General features: G+C 44.5%; 1 protein-coding gene across 1 annotated transcript in view; it reads right to left on the reverse strand.

Moving 5' to 3' along the window:
* LOC139445005 (wnt inhibitory factor 1-like) overlaps positions 1-23758 on the reverse strand; it is an 89275-nt gene that overhangs the window by 16678 nt on the left and 48839 nt on the right. Inside the window, exons 3-4 of the mRNA XM_071226054.1 lie at positions 18529-18631; positions 6183-6329 (exon numbers count right to left, since the gene is read on the reverse strand). Coding sequence (XP_071082155.1) covers positions 6183-6329; positions 18529-18631 — 250 coding nt within the window. The remainder of the gene's footprint in view (positions 1-6182; positions 6330-18528; positions 18632-23758) is intronic.

Below are 23758 nucleotides of genomic sequence, written 5' to 3' on the forward strand. Positions count from 1 at the left end.
GTTTTAAGCAGGCTTTGATCCCAGGTCTCGTCCATCGTTCACCGCACTAGTACATTAATTCGTCGCCAGCTTCCACACCATCTCAAGACGCCAAAGTACGATTTTTACACTATCTCCTGAAACTCACTGTTTGAAGCCCCAGAAATAATCTGAATCAGTTACCAAGTTGAAGCGCCATGTAAATATATAAGATTACACCCCGGGGCGACTTGAGTGACACGGAGAACACGGAGCGGCTGAAGAAACGGAATGTGCTTCCACGAAAACAGTATTGTTGCCCCGAATCCCATGGCTCAGCTGTTGTGGAGATAAGATCTGTAGCCGCTGTAAGTCATACAACCCGATTTGAAAATAACGTCCCGCCAAAATATATGAAGAATGACTATAGTTACCGGCTAATCCAACACATTCTATGTCACCCCTCAACCACCGACGATAACCTATACAGACAATAACCTATGCCACCCCTCACCTACAACAACATGTGACTCATCTAAACCACCGACACCACTGGACCCACACTGGACACACACTAACACCATCATCCCTGGACACACACTGACACCAGCACCACTGGACACACACTGACACCATCATCCCTGGGCACACACACAGACACCAGCACCACTGGACACGCACTGGACACACACTGACACCATCACCGCTGGACACACACTGACACCATCATCCCTGGGCAGACACTAACACAATCATCCCTGGGCAGACACTGACACCATCATCAATGATGGACACACACTGACACCATCACCACTGGACACACACTGACACCAGCACCACTGGACACACACTGGACACACACTGACACCATCACCACTGGACACACACTAACACCATCATCCCTGGGCAGACACTAACGCCATCATCCCTGGGCAGACACTGACACCATCATCAATGGACACACACTGACAACAGCACCACTGGACACACACTGACACCAGCACCACTGGACATACACTGGACACACACTGACACCATCACCACTTGACACACACAGACACCAGCACCACTGGACACACACTGGACACACACTGACACCACCACCACTGGACACACACTGTCACCATCATCGCTGGACACACACTGACACCACCACCACTGGACACACACTGTCACCATCATCGCTGGACACACACTGACACCATCATCAATGGACACACACTGACACCATCATCAATGGACACACACTGACACCATCATCAATGGACACACAGTGACACCAGCACCACTGGACACACACTGACACCATCATCAATGGACACACACTGGACACACACTGACACCATCATCAATGGACACACACTGGACACACAATGACACCATCATCAATGGACACACACTGACACCATCATCAATGGACACACACTGACACCATCATCAATGGACACACACTGGACACACACTGACACCATCATCAATGGGCACACACTGGACATACACTGACACCATCATCAATGGACACACACTGACACCATCATCAATGGACACACACTGGACACACACTGACACCATCATCAATGGACACACACTGACACCATCATCAATGGACACACACTGAACACATCACCACTGGCGACACACACTGGACACACACTGACACCACCACCACTGGACACACACTGACACCATCATCAATGGACACACACAGACACCATCATCAATGGACACACACTGGACACACACTGACACCATCATCAATGGACACACACTGGACACACACTGACACCATCATCAATGGACACACACTGACATCATCATCAATGGACACACACTGACACCATCATCAATGGACACACACTGGACACACACTGACACCATCATCAATGGACACACACTGGACATACACTGACACCATCATCAATGGACACACACTGGACACACATTGACACCATCATCACTGGTGACACACTGACACCATCATCACTGGACACACACTGGACATACACTGACACCACCACCACTGGACACACAATGGACACACACTGACACCATAATCAATGGGCACACACTGGACACACACTGACACCATAATCAATGGACACACACTGGACATACACTGACACCATCATCAATGGACACACACTGGACACACACTGACACCATAATCAATGGACACACACTGGACACACACTGACACCATCATCAATGGACACGCACTGACACCATCATCAATGGACACACACTGAACACATCACCACTGGCGACACACACTGACACCAGCACCACTGGACATACACTGGACACACACTGACACCATCACCACTTGACACACACAGACACCAGCACCACTGGACACACACTGGACACACACTGACACCACCACCACTGGACACACACTGACACCATCATCAATGGACACACACAGACACCATCATCAATGGACACACACTGGACACACACTGACACCATCATCAATGGACACACACTGGACACACACTGACACCATCATCAATGGACACACACTGACATCATCATCAATGGACACACACTGACACCATCATCAATGGACACACACTGGACACACACTGACACCATCATCAATGGACACACACTGGACATACACTGACACCATCGTCAATGGACACACACTGGACACACATTGACACCATCATCACTGGCGACACACTGACACCATCATCACTGGACACACACTGGACATACACTGACACCACCACCACTGGACACACAATGGACACACACTGACACCACCACCACTGGACACACACTGACACCATAATCAATGGACACAAACTGGACACACACTGACACCACCACCACTGGACACACACTGGACACACACTGACACCATAATCAATGGACACACACTGGACACACACTGACACCAGCATCAATGGACACACACTGACAACATCACCACTGGCGACACACACTGGACACACACTGACACCACCACCACTGGACACACATTGACACCATCATCAATGGACACACACAGACACCATCATCAATGGACACACACTGGACACACACTGACACCATCATCAATTGACACACACTGACATCATCATCAATGGACACACACTGACACCATCATCAATGGACATACACAGACACACACTGACACCATCATCAATGGACACACACAGACACACACTGACACCATCATCAATGGACACACACTGACACCATCATCAATGGACACACACTTGACACACACTGACACCATCATCACTGGCGACACACTGACACCATCACTTGACACACACTGGACACACACTGACACCATCATCACTGGACACACACTGACACCATTACCACTGGACACACACTGGACACACACTGACACCACCACCACTGGACACACAATGGACACACGCTGACACCATCACCACTGGACACACACTTACACCATCACCACTGGACACACACTGACACCATCATCAATGGACACACACTGACACCATCATCAATGGACACACACAGACACACACTGACACCATCATCAATGGACACACACAGACACACACTGACACCATCATCAATGGACACACACTGACACCATCATCAATGGACACACACTTGACACACACTGACACCATCATCACTGGCGACACACTGACACCATCACTTGACACACACTGGACACACACTGACACCATCATCACTGGACACACACTGACACCATTACCACTGGACACACACTGGACACACACTGACACCACCACCACTGGACACACAATGGACACACGCTGACACCATCACCACTGGACACACACTTACACCATCACCACTGGACACACACTGACACCATCATCAATGGACACACACTGACACCATCATCAATGGACACACACTGAACACACACTGACACCACCACCACTTGACACACACTGGACACACACTGACACCATAATCAATGGACACACACTGGACACACACTGACACCATCATCAATGGACACACACTGGACACACACTGACACCACCACCACTTGACACACACTGGACACACACTGACACCATCATCAATGGACACACACTGGACACACACTGACACCATCACCACTGGACACACACTGACACCATCACCACTGGACACACACTGACACCATCACCACTGGACACACAATGGACACACACTGACACCATCACCACTGGACACACACTGACACCATCACCTCTGGACACACGCTGACACCACCACCACTGGACCACACGCTGACACCACCACCACTGGACCACACGCTGACACCACCACCACTGGACCACACGCTGACACCACCACCGGACACACGCTGACACCACCACCACTGGACACACAATGCAACTAATTAAGAACGTTATCACCATACCCGCACAACACACTTGTTCCTTTTTCTTGTCATGGATAATGTACATGTAAAGAGCGGGTATTAACATGTAAACGGAAGTATTCTTAACTCATTGGTTGTTGGGGCTGTGTTACTGACCGTCGTAGTCAACTGTCATACAATAGAGCATATCCCGCAGGTAAGTCATGGCGGGAGCAGACAACAGATAGCTACATTTATTAGGAGAAGCAATTAATCTTCAACTGGTGAGAGTGTTATTTGTCATGTGGAGAAAGTCCACGAGTGAGGCACGTATTGTGTGTGGTCTTGCCTGCTCGCTGGGAACTGGCCAGGCCCACTCAGCCATTACATCGACGAAAACGAAAAAACCCAACTTCAAACAAAATTTGAATTAAAATACGTCAAATAAAGAATATCGACGCGTTTGATCTCCTGTATTTGATTCCGGTTGTAAAATATATAAAAATGTATTTGATATGTATTCTATAATATCCAGTACAATATGCGTAACCCCATGACATGAGATGAGTCTTCAAAGGCTACATAATTACGAGCTGGCGTTGAGGTGTAGTGTGCTTCTCCGATTCATATTCACTCTTTATACCTCTGTTATCGGCTATACATGGAGTAAGCCGGCTAAACTGTGTGGCAGTCGAGGTTGGGGCAGTGTGTACATGTCTGTCGACACAGACATGGGGGAAGCTGTTGACGACTACTGCCCATGGAAGAACAACTCAAACGGAAAACTTGAAACAGGATTAATATTTGTATCCTTAGGCCTAACCTTATGGAAAATTCGTTGACAGGACATTTCCACATTTAAAGATAAAGTACCGTTATCGGCATATTTGGACTTAGTTCCATTATAGGCATCTTAGGATTTAGTGATATTATTATGTATTAACTATATAGAAGCGTTAGCGGCATCTTAACGATCTAGTACTGTTATTGACATCTTTATGATACAGAACCGGTATCGGCATCTTAACGATCTAGTACTGTTATCCGCATCTTAACGATCTAGTACTGTTATCAGCATCTTAACCATCTAGTACTGTTATCGGCATTTTAACGGTCTAGTACTGTTATCGGCATTTTAACGGTCTAGTCTAGTAGCCCAATATGTCAGCTCTAAACTACTGTACGATCCTCCGACCCCATACTACACGATCAACACTTGGTCACCTTCTGTTTCCAGTAAGTTGTTGTTTCCTTAGGTTATTGGGAGTTCAACCGTGGAGAATATAACGGTATACCATACAAACCACACATAAGATGGAGAATGACCTGCAGGGCCTGTAAATCTGTCACAGCAGCCGATTCAGGTGAACCAATGTCCGAATGAACACTTATTCTAATGGCTAATTGCCCTGCTGCCATGACATGTTTAAGTCTCAAATCACCTAATTGCCATTACTTATCCCCACTGCTTGTCCTCATCACATATGTATTGTACATTTACTGTCAGCCAAACCCGACCAGCTGTGCAAGTATGTCACTTCACATTTATTACTGATGATCATGTGTGTGCCTTGGTCCAGAGATGGCCTTGTTCTCACCCTCCCCAGGGTTAGGCAAGGTGCCACTGGGCATCAACACCACCACTGCTACCACTCTGTGCTGACGTGGGACATAGCGTTTCTTGTATATATCTACCTGTGTTATCCTCCCGACTTGATGTTATCACTTCATACAGAGCACCTACACTGACCCCTAACACATACAGGGCACCTACACTGACCTCTTGAACATACAAGGCACCTACACTGACCACTTGCACATACAGAGCACCTACACTGACCACATTGCGCGTTGTAACTTCCAGTAACATATTGACGAGATTATTCTGCAAAAGGAAGTTGGTGGATCTTACCAAAAGCGTGGCATTCCTTCTTGAGAGTGAAGGAAATCGGCGTGCCTTCCAAGGCGAGACCGCTTTTGTTGTTGTAGATCCTGAGCCCCAGCAGTAGAGATGCAACGCCTTTCTCTTTTCCCGTACACGGTATTGACATCTGAAATACTAACATCAAACCTTTCTTGAACACAACGATACTTACTGTAGAGCGTACAACGTAACACACACCCACCCTAAATGTACATGTTAACATCCCAGCTGTGCACAGTAACGCTCGAATCTGTACATGGTAACACCCAGCTATACACTGTAACACCCCGTGCTACACACACTCAGTGTATAACTTAACACATCCCCCTCTGTACAATGTAACCCAACACCCAGTGTATAACTTAACACATCCCCCACTGTACAATGTAACCCAACACCCAGTGTATAACTTAACACATCCCCCACTGTACAATGTAACCCAACACCAAGTGTATAACTTAACACATCCCTCACTGTACAATGTAACCCAACACCAAGTGTATAACTTAACACATCCCTCACTGTACAATGTAACCCAACACCCAGTGTATAACTTAACACACACCCCACTGTACAATGTAACCCAACACCAAGTGTATAACTTAACACATCCCTCACTGTAAAATGTAACCCAACACCAAGTGTATAACTTAACACATCCCCCACTGTACAATGTAACACAACACCAAGTGTATAACTTAACACATCCCCCTCTGTACAATGTAACCCAACACCAAGTGTATAAATTAACACATCCCTCACTGTACAATGTAACCCAACGCCCAGTGTATAACTTAACACACACCCCACTGTACAATGTAACCCAACACCAAGTGTATAACTTAACACATCCCCCTCTGTACAATGTAACCCAACACCAAGTGTATAACTTAACACATCCCCAACTGTACAATGTAACCCAACACCAAGTGTATAACTTAACACATCCCCAACTGTACAATGTAACCCAACACCAAGTGTATAACTTAACACATCCCCCTCTGTACAATGTAACCCAACACCAAGTGTATAACTTAACACATCCCTCACTGTATAATGTAACCCAACACCAAGTGTTTAACTTAACACATCCCCCGCTATATAATGTAACCCAACACCAAGTGTATAACTTAACACATCCCCCACTGTACAATGTAACCCAACACCAAGTGTATAACTTAACACATCCCTCACTGTACAATGTAACCCAACACCCAGTGTATAACTTAACACATCCCCCACTGTACAATGTAACCCAACACCAAGTGTATAACTTAACACATCCCCAACTGTACAATGTAACCCAACACCAAGTGTATAACTTAACACATCCCTCACTGTACAATGTAACCCAACACCAAGTGTATAACTTAACACATCCCTCACTGTACAATGTGACCCAACACCAAGTGTATAACTTAACACATCCCCCTCTGTACAATGTAACCAAACACCAAGTGTATAACTTAACACACACCCCACTGTACAATGTAACCCAACACCAAGTGTATAACGTAACACACACCCCTCTGTACAATGTAACCCAACACCAAGTGTATAACTTAACACATCCCCCACTGTACAATGTAACCCAACACCCAGTGTATAACTTAACACATCCCCCACTGTACAATGTAACCCAACACCAAGTGTATAACTTAACACATCCCCCGCTATATAATGTAACCCAACACCAAGTGTATAACTTAACACATCCCCCTCTGTACAATGTAACCCAACACCCAGTGTATAACTTAACACATCCCTCACTGTACTATTTAACCCAACACCCAGTGTATAACTTAAGACATCCCCCGCTGTATAATGTAACCCAACACCCAGTGTATAACTTAACACATCCCCCACTGTACAATGTAACCCAACACCAAGTGTATAACTTAACACATCTCCCACTGTACAATGTAACCCAACACCCAGTGTATAACTTAACACATCCCCCACTGTACAATGTAACCCAACATCCAGTGTATAACTAAACACACACCCCACTGTACAATGTAACACAACACCAAGTGTATAACTTAACACACACCCCTCTGTACAATGTAACCCAACACCAAGTGTATAACTTAACACATCCCTCACTGTATAATGTAACCCAACACCAAGTGTTTAACTTAACACATCCCCCGCTATATAATGTAACCCAACACCAAGTGTATACCTTAACACATCCCCCACTGTACAATGTAACCCAACACCAAGTGTATAACTTAACACATCCCTCACTGTACAATGTAACCCAACACCCAGTGTATAACTTAACACATCCCCCTCTGTACAATGTAACCCAACACCAAGTGTATAACTTAACACATCCCCCTCTGTACAATGTAACCCAAAACCAAGTGTATAACTTAACACATCCCCCACTGTACAATGTAACCCAACACCCAGTGTATAACTTAACACATCCCCAACTGTACAATGTAACCCAACACCAAGTGTATAACTTAACACATCCCCCGCTATATAATGTAACCCAACACCAAGTGTATAACTTAACACATCCCTCACTGTACAATGTAACCCAACGCCCAGTGTATAACTTAACACATCCCTCACTGTACAATTAACCCAACACCAAGTGTATAACTTAACACATCCCTCACTGTACAATGTAACCCAACACCAAGTGTATAACTTAACACATGCCCCACTGTACAATGTAACCCAACACCAAGTGTATAACTTAACACATCCCTCACTGTACAATGTAACCAAACACCCAGTGTATAACTTAACACATCCCTCACTGTACAATGTAACCCAACACCAAGTGTATAACTTAACACATGCCCCACTGTACAATGTAACCCAACACCCAGTGTATAACTTAACACATCCTCCACTGTGCAATGTTTAACGTCATTCATAACACACTGTTGAATGTGAAATGTCACTACCTGTACAACATCACACGTAAACAGTATATACTGCAACCTTGCCTTCCGTAAGGTTGTCAACACTCGGAACATCCCAGATAACTGGTGCTCTAACGCGACAAATATGACAGCCTGGGGTAACTCCGCCGAGGGTCATTCGCGCTTAATTATTTGTTTCGACGTTGTTTGATGGTAGCTAAACATGAAACAAACAAGAAATGGTTATTCGTAGATGATTTATTTCATACAGGTTTCAAAGTGGTGTTTTGGACGTGAAGTCCAGAATGTTTCGGCGACTGTTCAGGTTAAGATAACGTTTGTAATTGTTTGTTTAGATCTAATTTTCAGGTGCATTCTTTCTTTTGCCCGGTAAGTTTAGTATTGAGCTTTATGGCATGTCCTAGATATTCAATATCAATTAACGGCATTTATAAAGAAGCATAAAATGCAATATTTTCAACATCTGTAACAACCCAAATTGAGACTAAAACTTATGTCCATGATTGAAGAAGAAAGGACTCAAAGAGCTTTATCACTATATTTTGCTATAATCTTCAACTCTACAGATGGCCAGAATCATTATAGACTTAGTGGTTTAAGGAGACGTCTTGCGAAACGGCGTGAACTGAGATTAACATGTTCAGTGAAAAAGTAACTATGATCATAATATCATTTTCATACTGCGGATTTACAGAAGTGCATAACTGACAACGCCGTTCTTATAAACAACAATTCATAAGAGGTATTTTAGTTTTGAGTATATATTCCCTATGGCATGTTAATAAATGTGTTTGCATATTGACTATTAGACTCTCTGTGTCACTGGTTGTATCAGCACAACGTACAAGAGAACATATATCAGTTGGAGACAACGTACACATAATGTTCCTTGCAGATTGTAACTCTGACGGTGTGATATTTGACAGGTTTTTATACACAAAACTTCCTTTCCCGCCTTTGCTTTCTTGCAGGACTGACATGGGGCTCCAGGTTCTCGACACTCTAATAGACAGGAATCAGATCGCGGAACGATACCGCTCTGGAAGCTTTCTAGTCTGTTACGGTGCGTGAATATACCACTTTCTGACATGAGTAAATCTTAATCATGATAAGCTTCGCTCCAAACGCTTTGTACCGCCCTATCAAGATTAGAAAAGCAAGTTTGACATCTGCAACAGCCAATCAAGATAAGCGATAGAAACAAGGCTCTTATAACAGCCAATCATGATAGCCGGTAGATTTAGTGGCAATGCCATACAATTAAATGCGCAAACCAAAGATACTTTTTTAAATAAAATGGAACCACAAGGCTATGTAGCTCACCTGAATTATGAAGAAATAATTTTGTGACATTTGTTTTTAGATAAATATGAACTGGTGCATTAGAATCAACAGACCACAATAGGTTTTTACATCGTCTGCGACACCGAGTTTGACTGCCAGTCATTGAATTTTCTTATAGTTATCATAGTTTGTACAAAGTTTAAGCTTTAACGACCCTGTGGTTATTGAGAAAATGTATTTTAAAACCTTTTGCATCGTAATATTTTAAAATTATTTTGAAAAAATTTAAATTTCCAATGATTTAAAATAATATGTCTTCGTAAGATGGAAAATGAATAACACACTCTGCAAAGGTCAATGTCAGGGTTACTGTGTGTCGCAGGGTCCTGTATGATGTAGTCCGTCACAGAAGATAAAAGTAAGCGAAGGACAGCCCGACGGCTAAACAAAGGGACAAGGCGTCACGACATGTCTCTCTTACAGGGAGGTGGGCTAAAGAACCATATTACTTATGAACTAACAAAGATGTGCGTCTTCTACTTAGTAACTACTTATGGTTCTGCCAAGCGTGGGTTAAGTCTCAGATAATCTCCATTCAAAGTTCATTTCCAATAATTCTGTTAATAATAGATAGTATATTCAATATATTTGAGTGTGTGTGTGTGTGTGTGTGTGTGTGTGTGTGTGTGTGTATATATATATATATATACACCTACAACTCAAATAAGCTTTAATATTTGGTTTCATTACTCCAAGCAAGATTAAACGAATACTAGGAGGGAATTGGTGAAGGAACACTTTCTGTCCGCTAGGACTTGCCAGCAACTCGTGGAGACAGTGCCTCGCTGCTGCTATCGCAATCAACCCAGCCGGGGAGCATCCCCAGTAGCCCAGTCTAACACCGTCCCAGCTGAGATAGTCCCCAGTGGGTATACATTGCTCGCAGAGATAGGGAGGAGATCGAATGATTCAGTCACAAACTCGGCATCCCGATTGGAAAGGATCCCCTTGCCTTGCACGTAGGGCTAAGGCGTAAAAGGGTAATTTGAGAAAAAAATATTGCTTGAAATTGATGCTTGTTAAATCAGCAGGCTGCGATGATATGATTGGCCGATAACACACGATAAAAGTTAGCCGGCGTAATTTCCCCGGATGTGGCGTGTTTCCCAATTCTGTGTATCATTTCTAGACAAATATACAAGGTGTTTTACTTAATGATTCAGCAGGCTTGTTTATCGCGGCAGGCAGACAGTTGGGGTAGAATAACAAACACGCATTGTCTACCACACGGAGGGTATCACTATTTACTTAGCGCCATTTCCTAGACTGGGACGTAAGTGCAGTTCACATTGCAGTTGTCAAACACTGATGGTGGGTAGGAACAGGGAACAGAGAGGCAAGATTTGGTTTGGGGGGGGGGGGGGGGGCAGAGCTGGGGAGAGAGGGGGCAATTGGGGGGTATAAGGCTCAGAGGGAGCATCGGGAATGGATGGGCGCAGGGGCAGAGGGAGGCAGGGCTGGGAGTGTGTGCCAGGATGCGTCTTATTCCAACTGCTTAACCTAACCTTAAACACAAAACAGTTTTTCATGCACTATACACGCCAAAACACTTTATTTACTGGAATTTATCTTTCGTACATCTTCTAATTATGTAAAGTGTGCCTGTATTAAGGAGGGCATTTCAGGAACGCGAGGGACAATGTTCAGGCAGATGTGTGTGCGAGGCTGATGCATGTGCGCGTTAAAGGAGCGGCTTTAGGTTTAGGAAATATACTACGATCGAAAAAAATCCAGATGAAAATAACACCATCAGCTGTTCTAGAAAGAGAAAACCCGGAAATGATTTCCATTTCTTTCTAACGCGAGTGCTGTAAACTATGTAATTCAGGACTAGATATCATTCTAACGGTGGTGATATCGAAACCAAAATAATTGAGTGTTTATTTTACACTGATATCGCTCGTAAATACTGCGGTTGCATCACACATTGTGCTTCAAACGACAACATCAATACCATGTTGAAAATGAGACAAATATGCTAGCTGTAGGTGAGGCCCTTTTGCCTGAATATATATATAGGGAATGTTAAATATAAAACTAGGTATATATAGGACATGTTAACGTTTAAACAAGGTATATATAGGGCATTTCGACCTTTAAACTAGGCATAGATATATTCATTTTGACCTTCAGACTTGGCAGATATAGGGCATTTCGACTTTTAGACTAGACATATATACATATATTCTGACCTTCAGACTTATAAACAGGGCACTTTGACCTTTAGACTAGATACACATGTGACATTTTGACAAGGAATATATGCGAATGTTGGTCTTTAGACCAAGTACATATATATGGGATGTTGACCTATAAACTAGATCTAGAGCTAGTTGAACTTCGACTTGGTATATATAGGTCAGATTGACCTTCGACTAGGTATATGTAGGTCATGTTGACCTTTAGACTATATATATATATATATATATATATATATATATATATATATATATATATATATATATATATATATATATATATATATATATATATATATATATATATATACACACACACACTTATATAGTCAGGTTGACCTTTATACTGGGTTTTTGGAAAGCTGACCTACTAAATGTTTAAACTGCGTTAAGGGGATGTTGACCTCAAGTCTAGATCAATGTGATTATTACCCTGAGAGTAAGTCTAGTTGATGTTGATCTTCGGCCCAGGTGTTATGGATGGTGACCATATTGAGGCTATATCTAGGCGATGTTAACCTGCAAACTAGATCCTATGTGTACGGGTTTGTGGGAACTTTCATAATCCTCTTTACATAACACTTTTCTTGCAACATTTTTCTGATGGAAACCATATAGGGATGATGCTTCAAACAAATAACTTTACTCACATTTATACAGTTGTTCTTTTGTCAGGTGTTCGCTATACATGTTGTGTTGTCAGGGACAACCACATTTCTTACGTAAACAAATTAATATAACGCATTACCCTCGTAATACTGGATATGTGACAACGTCCGTTTGGATTGTTCTGTCAAGTGTAGTTTTATATTGTAAAACGTGATTCACAATAGGGAGTGTCCTGTTTCTATGTTACTCCGTATTTTTCTGTTACTCCTGTATTCAGTGGTAAGGACCGGCATGGAAGTTGTTATATCGCCTCAGCGTGGGATGATACTCCGTAAGCCAGGTTCAGCATGTCTGTTCCGTGTTCCGTGGAACCAGGCTCAGTATCTCTGCTTCGATGTGTCATTGCAAGATTTGAAGCCTTATCTAGGCTGTAGCTGTTATGTGTCTCAGAGGTTCCCTGTTTCTATTTATAGGTCGCATCCAGTCACTGCTAATTAATAAAGGAGATAATAGGAAGCCCACGAGGACTGACTGGTGACCATTATCCTTCATCACATGCCCTGGTACTTAATTACAGCATGGGCCCACGACAGGCTACATATACATGATATTCTCAACACCCACTCCCCTCGACAAACAATGAAACACTTATAAAACCATGACCAAGCTCAATAAATTTCTATTTGCATTTCATCGCGTTCTTGAGTTTCCTGAGCAGGTGTTTGTAGACGACATAAGCGGGAAGTAATCACCAGAGACAGGCTACGACCTGAGACTCCGCTGTCCCCCAAACAGAGAGGATTTATAATGCCGTGCCCCCGCAACATACCCTTCCTACTAAAGGTGGACGTGTGTTGTGGCGTCAACATGTCTTATCTTACTCCATTGCAGCGTGTTTAATCATGTGGTGAAATACACTGCACCAGGTACACCTGTAGCCATCAGTAATACCCATTCTCACAAGTTGATGGGTGGACAGGCTGAGACACAGTCAAATGCGCAATACAACGTTCTTGACAGGTTACAAGATCCGATCTCACGAAGAAACATTTCAGGTTTCTTCCCTCACTTCTTTCTGCCCCACACTAATCCGACCTTTAACCAGCGCCATGCTTTGCCCCCACTAACCCGACTGTAGCCAGCACCATGCTTTGCCCCCACTAACCCGACTGTAACCAGCGCCATACTTCGCCCCCACCAATCCGACTGTAACCAGCGCCAAACTTTGCCCCTCACTAACCCGACTGTAACCAGCGCCATGCTTTGCCCCCACCAATCCGACTGTAACCAGCGCCAAACTTTGCCCCTCACTAACCCGACTGTAACCAGCGCCATGCTTTGCCCCCACTAAACCGACTGTAACCGGCGCCATGCTTTGCCCCACCAACCCGACTGTAGCCAGTACCATGCTTTGCCCCCACTAACCCGACTGTAACCAGCGCCATACTTTGCCCCCCACCAATCCGACTGTAACCAGCGCCAAACTTTGCCCCTCACTAACCCGACTGTAACCAGCGCCATGCTTTGCCCCCACTAAACCGACTGTAACCGGCGCCATGCTTTGCCCCCACCAACCCGACTGTAACCAGTACCATGCTTTGCCCCCACTAACTCGACTGTAACCAGCGCCATGCTTTTCCCCCACCAATCCGACTGTAACCAGTGCCATGCTTTGCCCCCACTTAACCGACTGTAACCAGCGCCATGCTTTGCCCAAACTAACCCGATCTTTAACCAGCGCCCCACACTAACAGACTGTAACCAGCGCCATGCTTTGCCCCACACTAACAGACTGTGACCAGCGCCATGCTTTGCCCCACACTAACAGACTGTAACCAGCGCCATGCTTTGCCCCACTAACCCGACTGTAGCCAGCACCATGCTTTGCCCCCACTAACCCGACTGTAACCAGCGCCATGCTTTTCCCCCACCAATCCGACTGTAACCAGTGCCATGCTTTGCCCCCACTTAACCGACTGTAACCAGCGCCATGCTTTGCCCAAACTAACCCGATCTTTAACCAGCGCCTCACACTAACAGACTGTAACCAGCGCCATGCTTTGCCCCACACTAACAGACTGTGACCAGCGCCATGCTTTGCCCAACACTAACAGACTGTAACCAGCGCCATGCTTTGCCCCACTAACCCGACTGTAACAAGCGCCATTCTTTGCCCCCACTAACCCGACTGCTGCAACCAGCGCCATGCTTTGCCCCACACTAACAGACTGTTACCAGCGCCATGCTTTGCCCCACTAACCCGACTGTAACAAGCGCCATGCTTTGCCCCCACTAACCCGACTGCTGCAACCAGTGCTATGCTTTGCACCACTAACCCGACCTTTAACCAGCGCCATGCTTTGCCCCCACTAACCCGATTGTAACCAGCGCCATGCTTTGCCCCCACTAACACGACCTTTAACCAACGCCGTGCCTTGACCCCACTAACCCAACTGTAACCAGTGCCATGCTATGCCCCTCACTTACCCGACTGTAACCAGCACCATGCTTTGCCCCTCACCTACCCGACTGTAACCAGCGCCATACTTTCCCCTCACTCACCCGACAGTAATCACCGCTTGTTCTGCCCTAAATCACACCACCCTCTCCATCGCCTTGTTCTGCCCTCATTTACACCACTCTATCCACCGCCTTGTTCTGCTCTCATTGACACCACTCTATCCACCGCTTTGTTCTGCCCTTAATCACATACATCCTATCCACCGCCATGTTCTGCCCTCATTTACACCACTCTTTCCATGGCCTTGTTGTGCCCTCATTTACACCACTCTTCCCACCGCCTTGTTCTGTCCCCATTTACACCACTCTTTCCACCGCCTTGTTCTGCCGTCAATCACACCACTCTATCCACCGCCTTGTTCTGCCCTCATTTACACCACTCTATCCACCGCCTTGTTCTGCCCTCATTGACACCACACTATCCACCGCTTTGCTCTGCCCTTAATCACATACATCCTATCCACCGCCTTGTTCTGTCCCCATTTACACCACTCTTTCCACTGCCTTGTTCTGCCATCAATCACACCACTCTATCCACCGCCTTGTTCTGCCCTTAATCACATAATCCTATCCTCCGCCTTGTTCTGCCCTCATTTACACCACTCTATCCACAGCCTTGTTCTGCTCTCATTTACACCACTCTATCCACCGCCTTGTTCTGCCCTTAATCACATAATCCTATCCTCCGCCTTGTTCTGCCCTCATTTACACCACTCTTTCCACTGCCTTGTTCTGCCATCAATCACACCACTCTATCCACCGCCTTGTTCTGCCCTCATTTACACCACTCTATCCACCGCCTTGTTCTGCCGTCAATCACACCACTCTATCCACCGCCTTGTTCTGCCCTCATTTACACCACTCTATCCACCGCCTTGTTCTGCCCTCATTGACACCACTCTATCCACCGCCTTGTTCTGCCCTCATTGACACCACTCTATCCACCGCCTTGTTCTGCCCTCATTGACACCACTCTCTCCACCGCCTTGTTCTGCCCTCAATCACATTACTCTATCCTCCGCCTTGTTCTGCCCTTAATCACATACGCTCTATTCACTGCCTTTTTCTGCCCTCAATCACACCACTCTATCCACCGCCTTGTTGTGCCCTCATTTACACCACTCTATCCACCGCCTTGTTCTGCCATCAATCAAACCACTCTATTCACCGCCTTGTTCTGCCCTCAATCACATACACTCTATCCACTGACTTCTTCTGCACTTAATCACAAAACGCTATCCATCGCCTTATTCTGCCCTTATTTACAAAACTCTGACCACCACCTTATTCTTCCCTCAATCACATACACACTATCCTCCGCCTTGTTCTGCCCTCAATCACACGACTTTAGGCAACTACCTTCTCAGCCCTTTTATCCGACTCAAGGGACCCTTCAGGCCCCTACGTTCTTTGCCCTCGTTCACCTCGTCCACATTCTCTGCCCTTTTCGCCTTCTCTAGACATCTACGTTAATTGCTCTTTTACCTGACTCCAGGCACCAACTTTCTCTGCCCTTTTACCTGTCTCTTGGGACCTACTTTCTCTGCCCTTTTACCTGTCTCTTGGGACCTACTTTCTCTGCCCTTTTACCTGACTCTTGGGACCTACTTTCTCTGCCCTTTTACCTGACTCTTGGCACCAACATTCTCTGCCCTTACACTGGTCTCCAGGTATCTACTTTCTCTTCCTTTTCACCAAACTCTAGGCAACTACGTTCTCCATCCTTCCACAGTACGAGCTGGACCCTTAATCCCAAGAGCGGTAAATCTGTAGATGTCAATTAACACCCAAACACGTAGCTTATGTAACTCTATGTACGTGGATCAATGACGTTGCCCCATGTTATGTAGTTCCTTTGCCTTCAAACTGGACCGACATGTTAAGACAGAAAAGACCGGCCAAGATCATCGACGGGAGTTGACGGATTGTGCAGCTCGTCGCATCACCAACGACTATCCCCGCGATGAAGAATCGCTGGCCAACTTCATGCATATGTGGATCGGTATTTCTCTGGTGAATCGCATGATCGAGCGGACGACTCACGAGTCCCAGATTGTATATGTGCGAAAGAAACAATGATTCAGATGAGAAACATTCGACAGATTGGATAGATTGCATATGGATGTTAAATCGAACACTACAGGAGAGTGGTACGTTTAGGCAGTAGTCTCATATTCTAATCTTTTGTGCAGGTGGCAGCAGCAATCATTTCACTGTCAATCTTTGCAACATCACTTCCAATGTCGATGTGTAGTAAATCTCCAAACATTGAGGCTCAATTAGATCACAAAATGACCACACTCCTATGTCGGCGGAATTAAAGGCGAGGGTCCAATGATGTCACGCGACCTATTGTGACGTAAACTATTGTTGATGACGTGTTTCTAGGCCAGTGCCACACTGACATGTGTTTTATTTTCGTCAGAGCCATACGTTTACCATATGTTGTTGTCCGTTGTTATTGGGTTGGTTTCCAGATGTCGTCGTCGCGTAGCTTACTAAGGACAGATTCTCTCCATTCTAATTATGATAGCAATAACGCTATATTTCGGATCATTATCATTCTCAGAAGCCTTCGGTCTATTAAACTGACCTCTGTCGGGTAGGTAATGGCAGACCTCGGGCTTCTACGAATGTTAATGACCCGAAATTTAGCGTTACCCTTATAATATTGCTAACACGCATGTTTATATACTAGTGTGTAAGATGTATGCGTGTCCAGAAGTACGTGTACAGAAAGTCCTATTGTCCACGTACCTGTCTGCCCGTGTGGTATCCAGCCCTGGGTCGGAATGCTTAGTAAAGGGTTATACAGCAGGGATGTATTCAGGGACGTCAGGTTCTCAAACCAGTACTTGAACTGTAAAGACAAAGAAAAGCCGATTATGGGATGAAGACAACCACACATGTCAGCTGGAACAGAATCAACCCCATCACCCAACAGGGATATACTTGATAAAGATTAACCGAAATGTATATGACAATCTACACGAAAAAGTAATAAACTGCATAACATCAAACTATCTATGTTATAACATGAGTAGACAATGAGAAACCAACATGATATGTAGTTAAGTATGTTGTTTATGACCAACAGAAACCTATAGCCAAACCACCAATACCAACAGAATGGCCCAAGGTTAGCTGAGACATACCGAGATGCCCTTGGACTGTCGAAGGCAATAACAGAAAGATAGGACCACAATACGTTTACCTGCGTAACACGAGGCATGTCATGACACTACGTCAAACTATTTAATATTTGCAATGTCATAACGGAAGTTTGTTACTACAACAACTACGCCATCTCTACGTGTTATTTTGGATATGTACCACCATTGAAAGATACAATCTAAAGTTAATGATGTCTTCCTGGGAAAATAGTTTAGTTATCCTAGTGTCACTGTCGTCACATCTCATCCATCAAAGTAATACTAAATAAATAAAATCCCATCCCCGCTTCAGAACTAGGTGGGACAGGGAAAGGTAGTTATAACTGCACACTTACTTGACGTATGGTAATGGCGGTGCCGTTTTACAAAAATCATTGGAATCATGTTGTGTAAGGTTTCTTCATGTGTCCCTTCATGGACTACTGTGTCAACTTAGTGACTTGGGTAACAAAGTATAGAGCCATGTACACAGTGTCTATACAAACATAAATACCAAAACACCATGACATACGATCCGAAGCGGTATGCAATGACATGACCAGACGTCGTCATAACCTCAACTGAAGCAAATCTACTGTGAGCAAGTGCGTGTCTCCCGGTACTCAGAGGCAGTGGGTGGCAGGGGCCGGGGATTACCACCGGCTTAACCCCGACTTCCCTCAGTCGGCTCCCATTGATTGTGACAGTGGAAGAAGTATCTGTCGACTTAACCACACTGATGTACTCTCCATCACCAGATGTCAAGCGGACTGGCTACATTGTTACTTTAACAATATCTATATCACGAGTACCCACACTCCTCAGGACTGGTTCAGTCCGCGTTCGGCAGCTTGTCTACCGAGCGTTTCTAGGGCTTCTATCCTGCCACACACATGTGGCACATGTAGTGTCTGCTAACGAAAGTGAATTCGTTCGAAATATGCATCCATTCACCCAGCATTGATGAGATGGTAATGTCACTGTAAACCTTCCAGTTGTTCACAGGCAGATTGGTTGTATACTCCCTATGGAGTTCAGAATGATTTATGGTATGGATTTGGTGTATTATCGTTGATGTTGTTGTTGTTCTTCTTCTTATTATTATTATTATTATTATTATTATTACTTACAAATTAAAATTTAAAAAATGCAGCAAAGACGGTTAGGGCGATCCTGGCACAGTCAGGCTGGTTAGGCTCATCATCAGCTTAGGGCCCTTGCCCCGTTTCCACGCAGCCCAGACAGCGAATGCGACTTCTCGCAGGAAGCGCTGCCTAGTCAAACCCACCCAGAACTTTTCGGAGAATGTGGAGACCCCCCAACGCTGCAGCCTTTTGCATTACCCAGATTGTCAGAAGGGCTGTGTTTCTGATAGTAAACCCGGGTACTCTCCTGATGTCAGTCAACAGATTGGGAGGTACCAAACCAAAGGCACCGAGAACAATAGGGAGTCGGACAACTTGGTACATGGGATACAAGCGTGACATTTCAAAAGCGAGGTCCGCATATTTGCCATGTTTTTCCTCAATCTTGTCAATCACATTAGTGTTCAATGATATAAATGATTTCGTTGGATTTATCAAAAAGGACAAGATCAGGTTTGTTGGCCTGGATACGTCTGAGGCTGTAAATTGGCCTATTCCAAAGAATTTTGTATTATCATTTTCCATGAAGCCCTCTACATATTCCGGGTCGTACCATGGGTGGACTTCTGTGTCAAAACCACAAGCATGGCGAAGACGGTAATAAAATGATCGCGCTACACCATCGTGTCGTTTAAGATACTGTGTTTGTGCCAAAGCTGGACATCCACTGACAATGTGTTGGACAGTCTCATTAAATTTATTACATAATCTATATTTCATATTTACATTTTGATGCAAAATCACACATTGACGGTTTCGAGTGGGAAGTGACTGGTCATGAGCAGCAAACAGAAAGCCTTCTGTTTCACTTTTCAGGCCAGACGACTTCATCCAAGCGAAGGACTCTGCAGGATTGCTTATCTTCTCAACACACTGTACATAAACTCGATGCAGTGGTCGTTCAGATAGCCTCTCCTTTAAAAACTGAATCTGGACCGACTTGATATGGCACTCCGCTTGGTTGACACTCATTTCTGTACCGTCCAGCAGTACAGAACCATCAACAATATCAACACCGACATTGAGATTATTTCCCACATCTTTGGCTCGTTTTAGAAAACTGTGGAATGCCTTGTTTTCATCATGAGTCCTGACATGCTTCACAAGAGGATAATCAGACAAATAAATGTGTGCAAAGGTGCACAATACTTTCTTTCATGAAGAGCCCCCACATTCATCTATCCACGCCCTCCCATTATAATAGGTGAATAGAAGCGATTGAGTGAAGAGCGAGGGTGGTGGGATCTATTGTCTGCCATGATTCTTCGTGTGAGGGTGTCAATACCCCGCATTTCCTGTTTCGTCCAATCAATAGCACCAAAACAATACGGGTACAACATAAGTATTTGTGGCTTTGACTTTATTGCGAGCATTCAGCTCTGAAGTTCAGATTTTCTTAAGTCTACATTTGTACTCTGCCCGAATTTTGTTCTTGATATGGGCCCTCTGGAGTTAGTCCCTATTCTGCATCCCTAAGTACGTATAGGCCTGACCTTCCACGAGATGGTCAATAACTCCTCCCCCAAGTAAACCGACTGATCCTCCCTCTTCTACCTTGCCACGTTTCAAATGAAGTATGCTGCATTTGTCGAGTCGATATCATTAGAAAAGGACTCGACAAGCAGAATCTGTTTTTGAGTGTAGATATCTGACGGTGTCCTGACCGTAAAGCTGATCTTTAACGAGGTGAGTGAGTGAGTTTGGTTTAACGCCGCTTTTAACAGTATTCCAGTTATATCACGGCGTGTCAGCTTAATGTGGGAGGAAGCCCGAAGTGATACAGGTCTCAGACGTTTACCACTTCGATGAAACCCACGAGCACGGGTATGGTGCTGACAAACCTAGAAACATAATCGGAGCGAACCGGGATTCGAACCCACTATCATAGGTTTCTGGCGTGCACAGCGAATCGCGGCGCCTTAGACGACTGGGTCACCCGTGCCCCCTTTAACAAGGTGGCAGATATCTGACGATATACTGCCCTAACCGTAAAGCTGATCTCTAGCATGGTGGTAGATATCTGACGATATACTGCCCAGACCGCAAAGCTGATCTCTAACATGGTGGTAGATATCTGAGGGTATACTGCCCAGACCGCAAAGCTGATCTCTAACATGGTGGTAGGTATCTGACGTTAAACTGCCCAGACTGTAAAGCTGATCTCTAGCATGGTGGTAGGTATCTGACGTTATATTGCCCAGACCGTAAAGCTGATCTCTAGCATGGTGGTAGATATCTGACGTTATACTGCCCAGACCGCAAAGCTGATCTCTAGCATGGTGGTAGGTATCTGACGTTATACTACCCAGACCGTAAAGCTGATCTCTAGCAAGGTGGTAGATATCTGACTTGACATAGTGTGATAGGAAACACATTGAGCATCATCTTCCAGTGTAACTGGTTACCGATGTGAGCAGCTATTGTTGTACATGGAACCAAACCCACACAGGCCCGTGGATAAATAAACTCATTTGTTATCAAAATGTTATCGGCCAGCTACCTTTTCCCCTTGGGCAGGCCGACTAAGACTAGGAAGGTGTTTGCTTCACAATGACGACCGAGTGCTGACACCTACACCACGTGCGGATACTAATGGTCTCTTGCAACGGAAATGAGATACAAGTATCAACACTAGAGTAATAGTGATAGCTTCCATGCATGTTCGTTCCATGGCTGGACCCGCTCTTACCAGAACAAACCCCGCATTGTTCAACTACAGCATACCTGCGGACTGACAATGCATCAAACTAGGTTTATTGGAAAGCATATCTGACTTTATAAGTACACCGAGGGAGTTTAGCGGTGAAGTCCGACGTCACGTGGGCCTGGATCACTTCATATTTGACTGGCCTCTACCCAATGGAGTCACTAGGTTCTGAGACAAGAAAATACAAATATCATACTAATGTGGAGAACACAGGTACTGACATACAGTATCAGGTAATGCAGTGTAGCAAACTGTGCACGGATCACGGGCCTGCAGGATATTGCGGGCCAATATACATTGAGTGACAGTAGATATATATAGAGAGTAAAATATACATTGAGTGAAGTAGATATACATAGAGTGACAGAACATATACATTGGGTGAAGTAGATGTACATAGAGTGACAGAACATATACATAGAGTGACAGTAGATATATATAGAAAGTAAAATATACATTGGGTCAAGTAGATATACATAGAGTGACAGAACATATACGTTGAATGACAGAAGATATATTCATAGAGTGACAGAACATATACGTTGAGTGACAGTAGATATACATAGAGTGACAGAACATATACATAGAGTGACAGAACATATACATTGAGTGAAGTAGATATATATAGAGTGACAGAACATATACGTTGAGTGACAGTAGATATACATAGAGTGACAGAACATATACATTGGGTGAAGTAGATGTACATAGAGTGACAGAACATATACATAGAGTGACAGTATATATATATAGAAAGTAAAATATACATTGGGTGAAGTAGATATACATAGAGTGACAGAACATATACGTTGAATGACAGTAGATATATATAGAAAGTAAAATATACATTGGGTGAAGTAGATATACATAGAGTGACAGAACATATACATAGAGTGACAGTAGATATATATAGAAAGTAAAATATACATTGAGTGAAGTAGATATACATAGAGTGACAGAACATATACATAGAGTGACAGTAG

The sequence above is a fragment of the Haliotis cracherodii genome, unplaced genomic scaffold (assembly GCF_022045235.1).
Source record: "Haliotis cracherodii isolate W230 unplaced genomic scaffold, xgHalCrac1.p SCAF_6, whole genome shotgun sequence".
NCBI classification, from domain to species: domain Eukaryota; kingdom Metazoa; phylum Mollusca; class Gastropoda; order Lepetellida; family Haliotidae; genus Haliotis; species Haliotis cracherodii.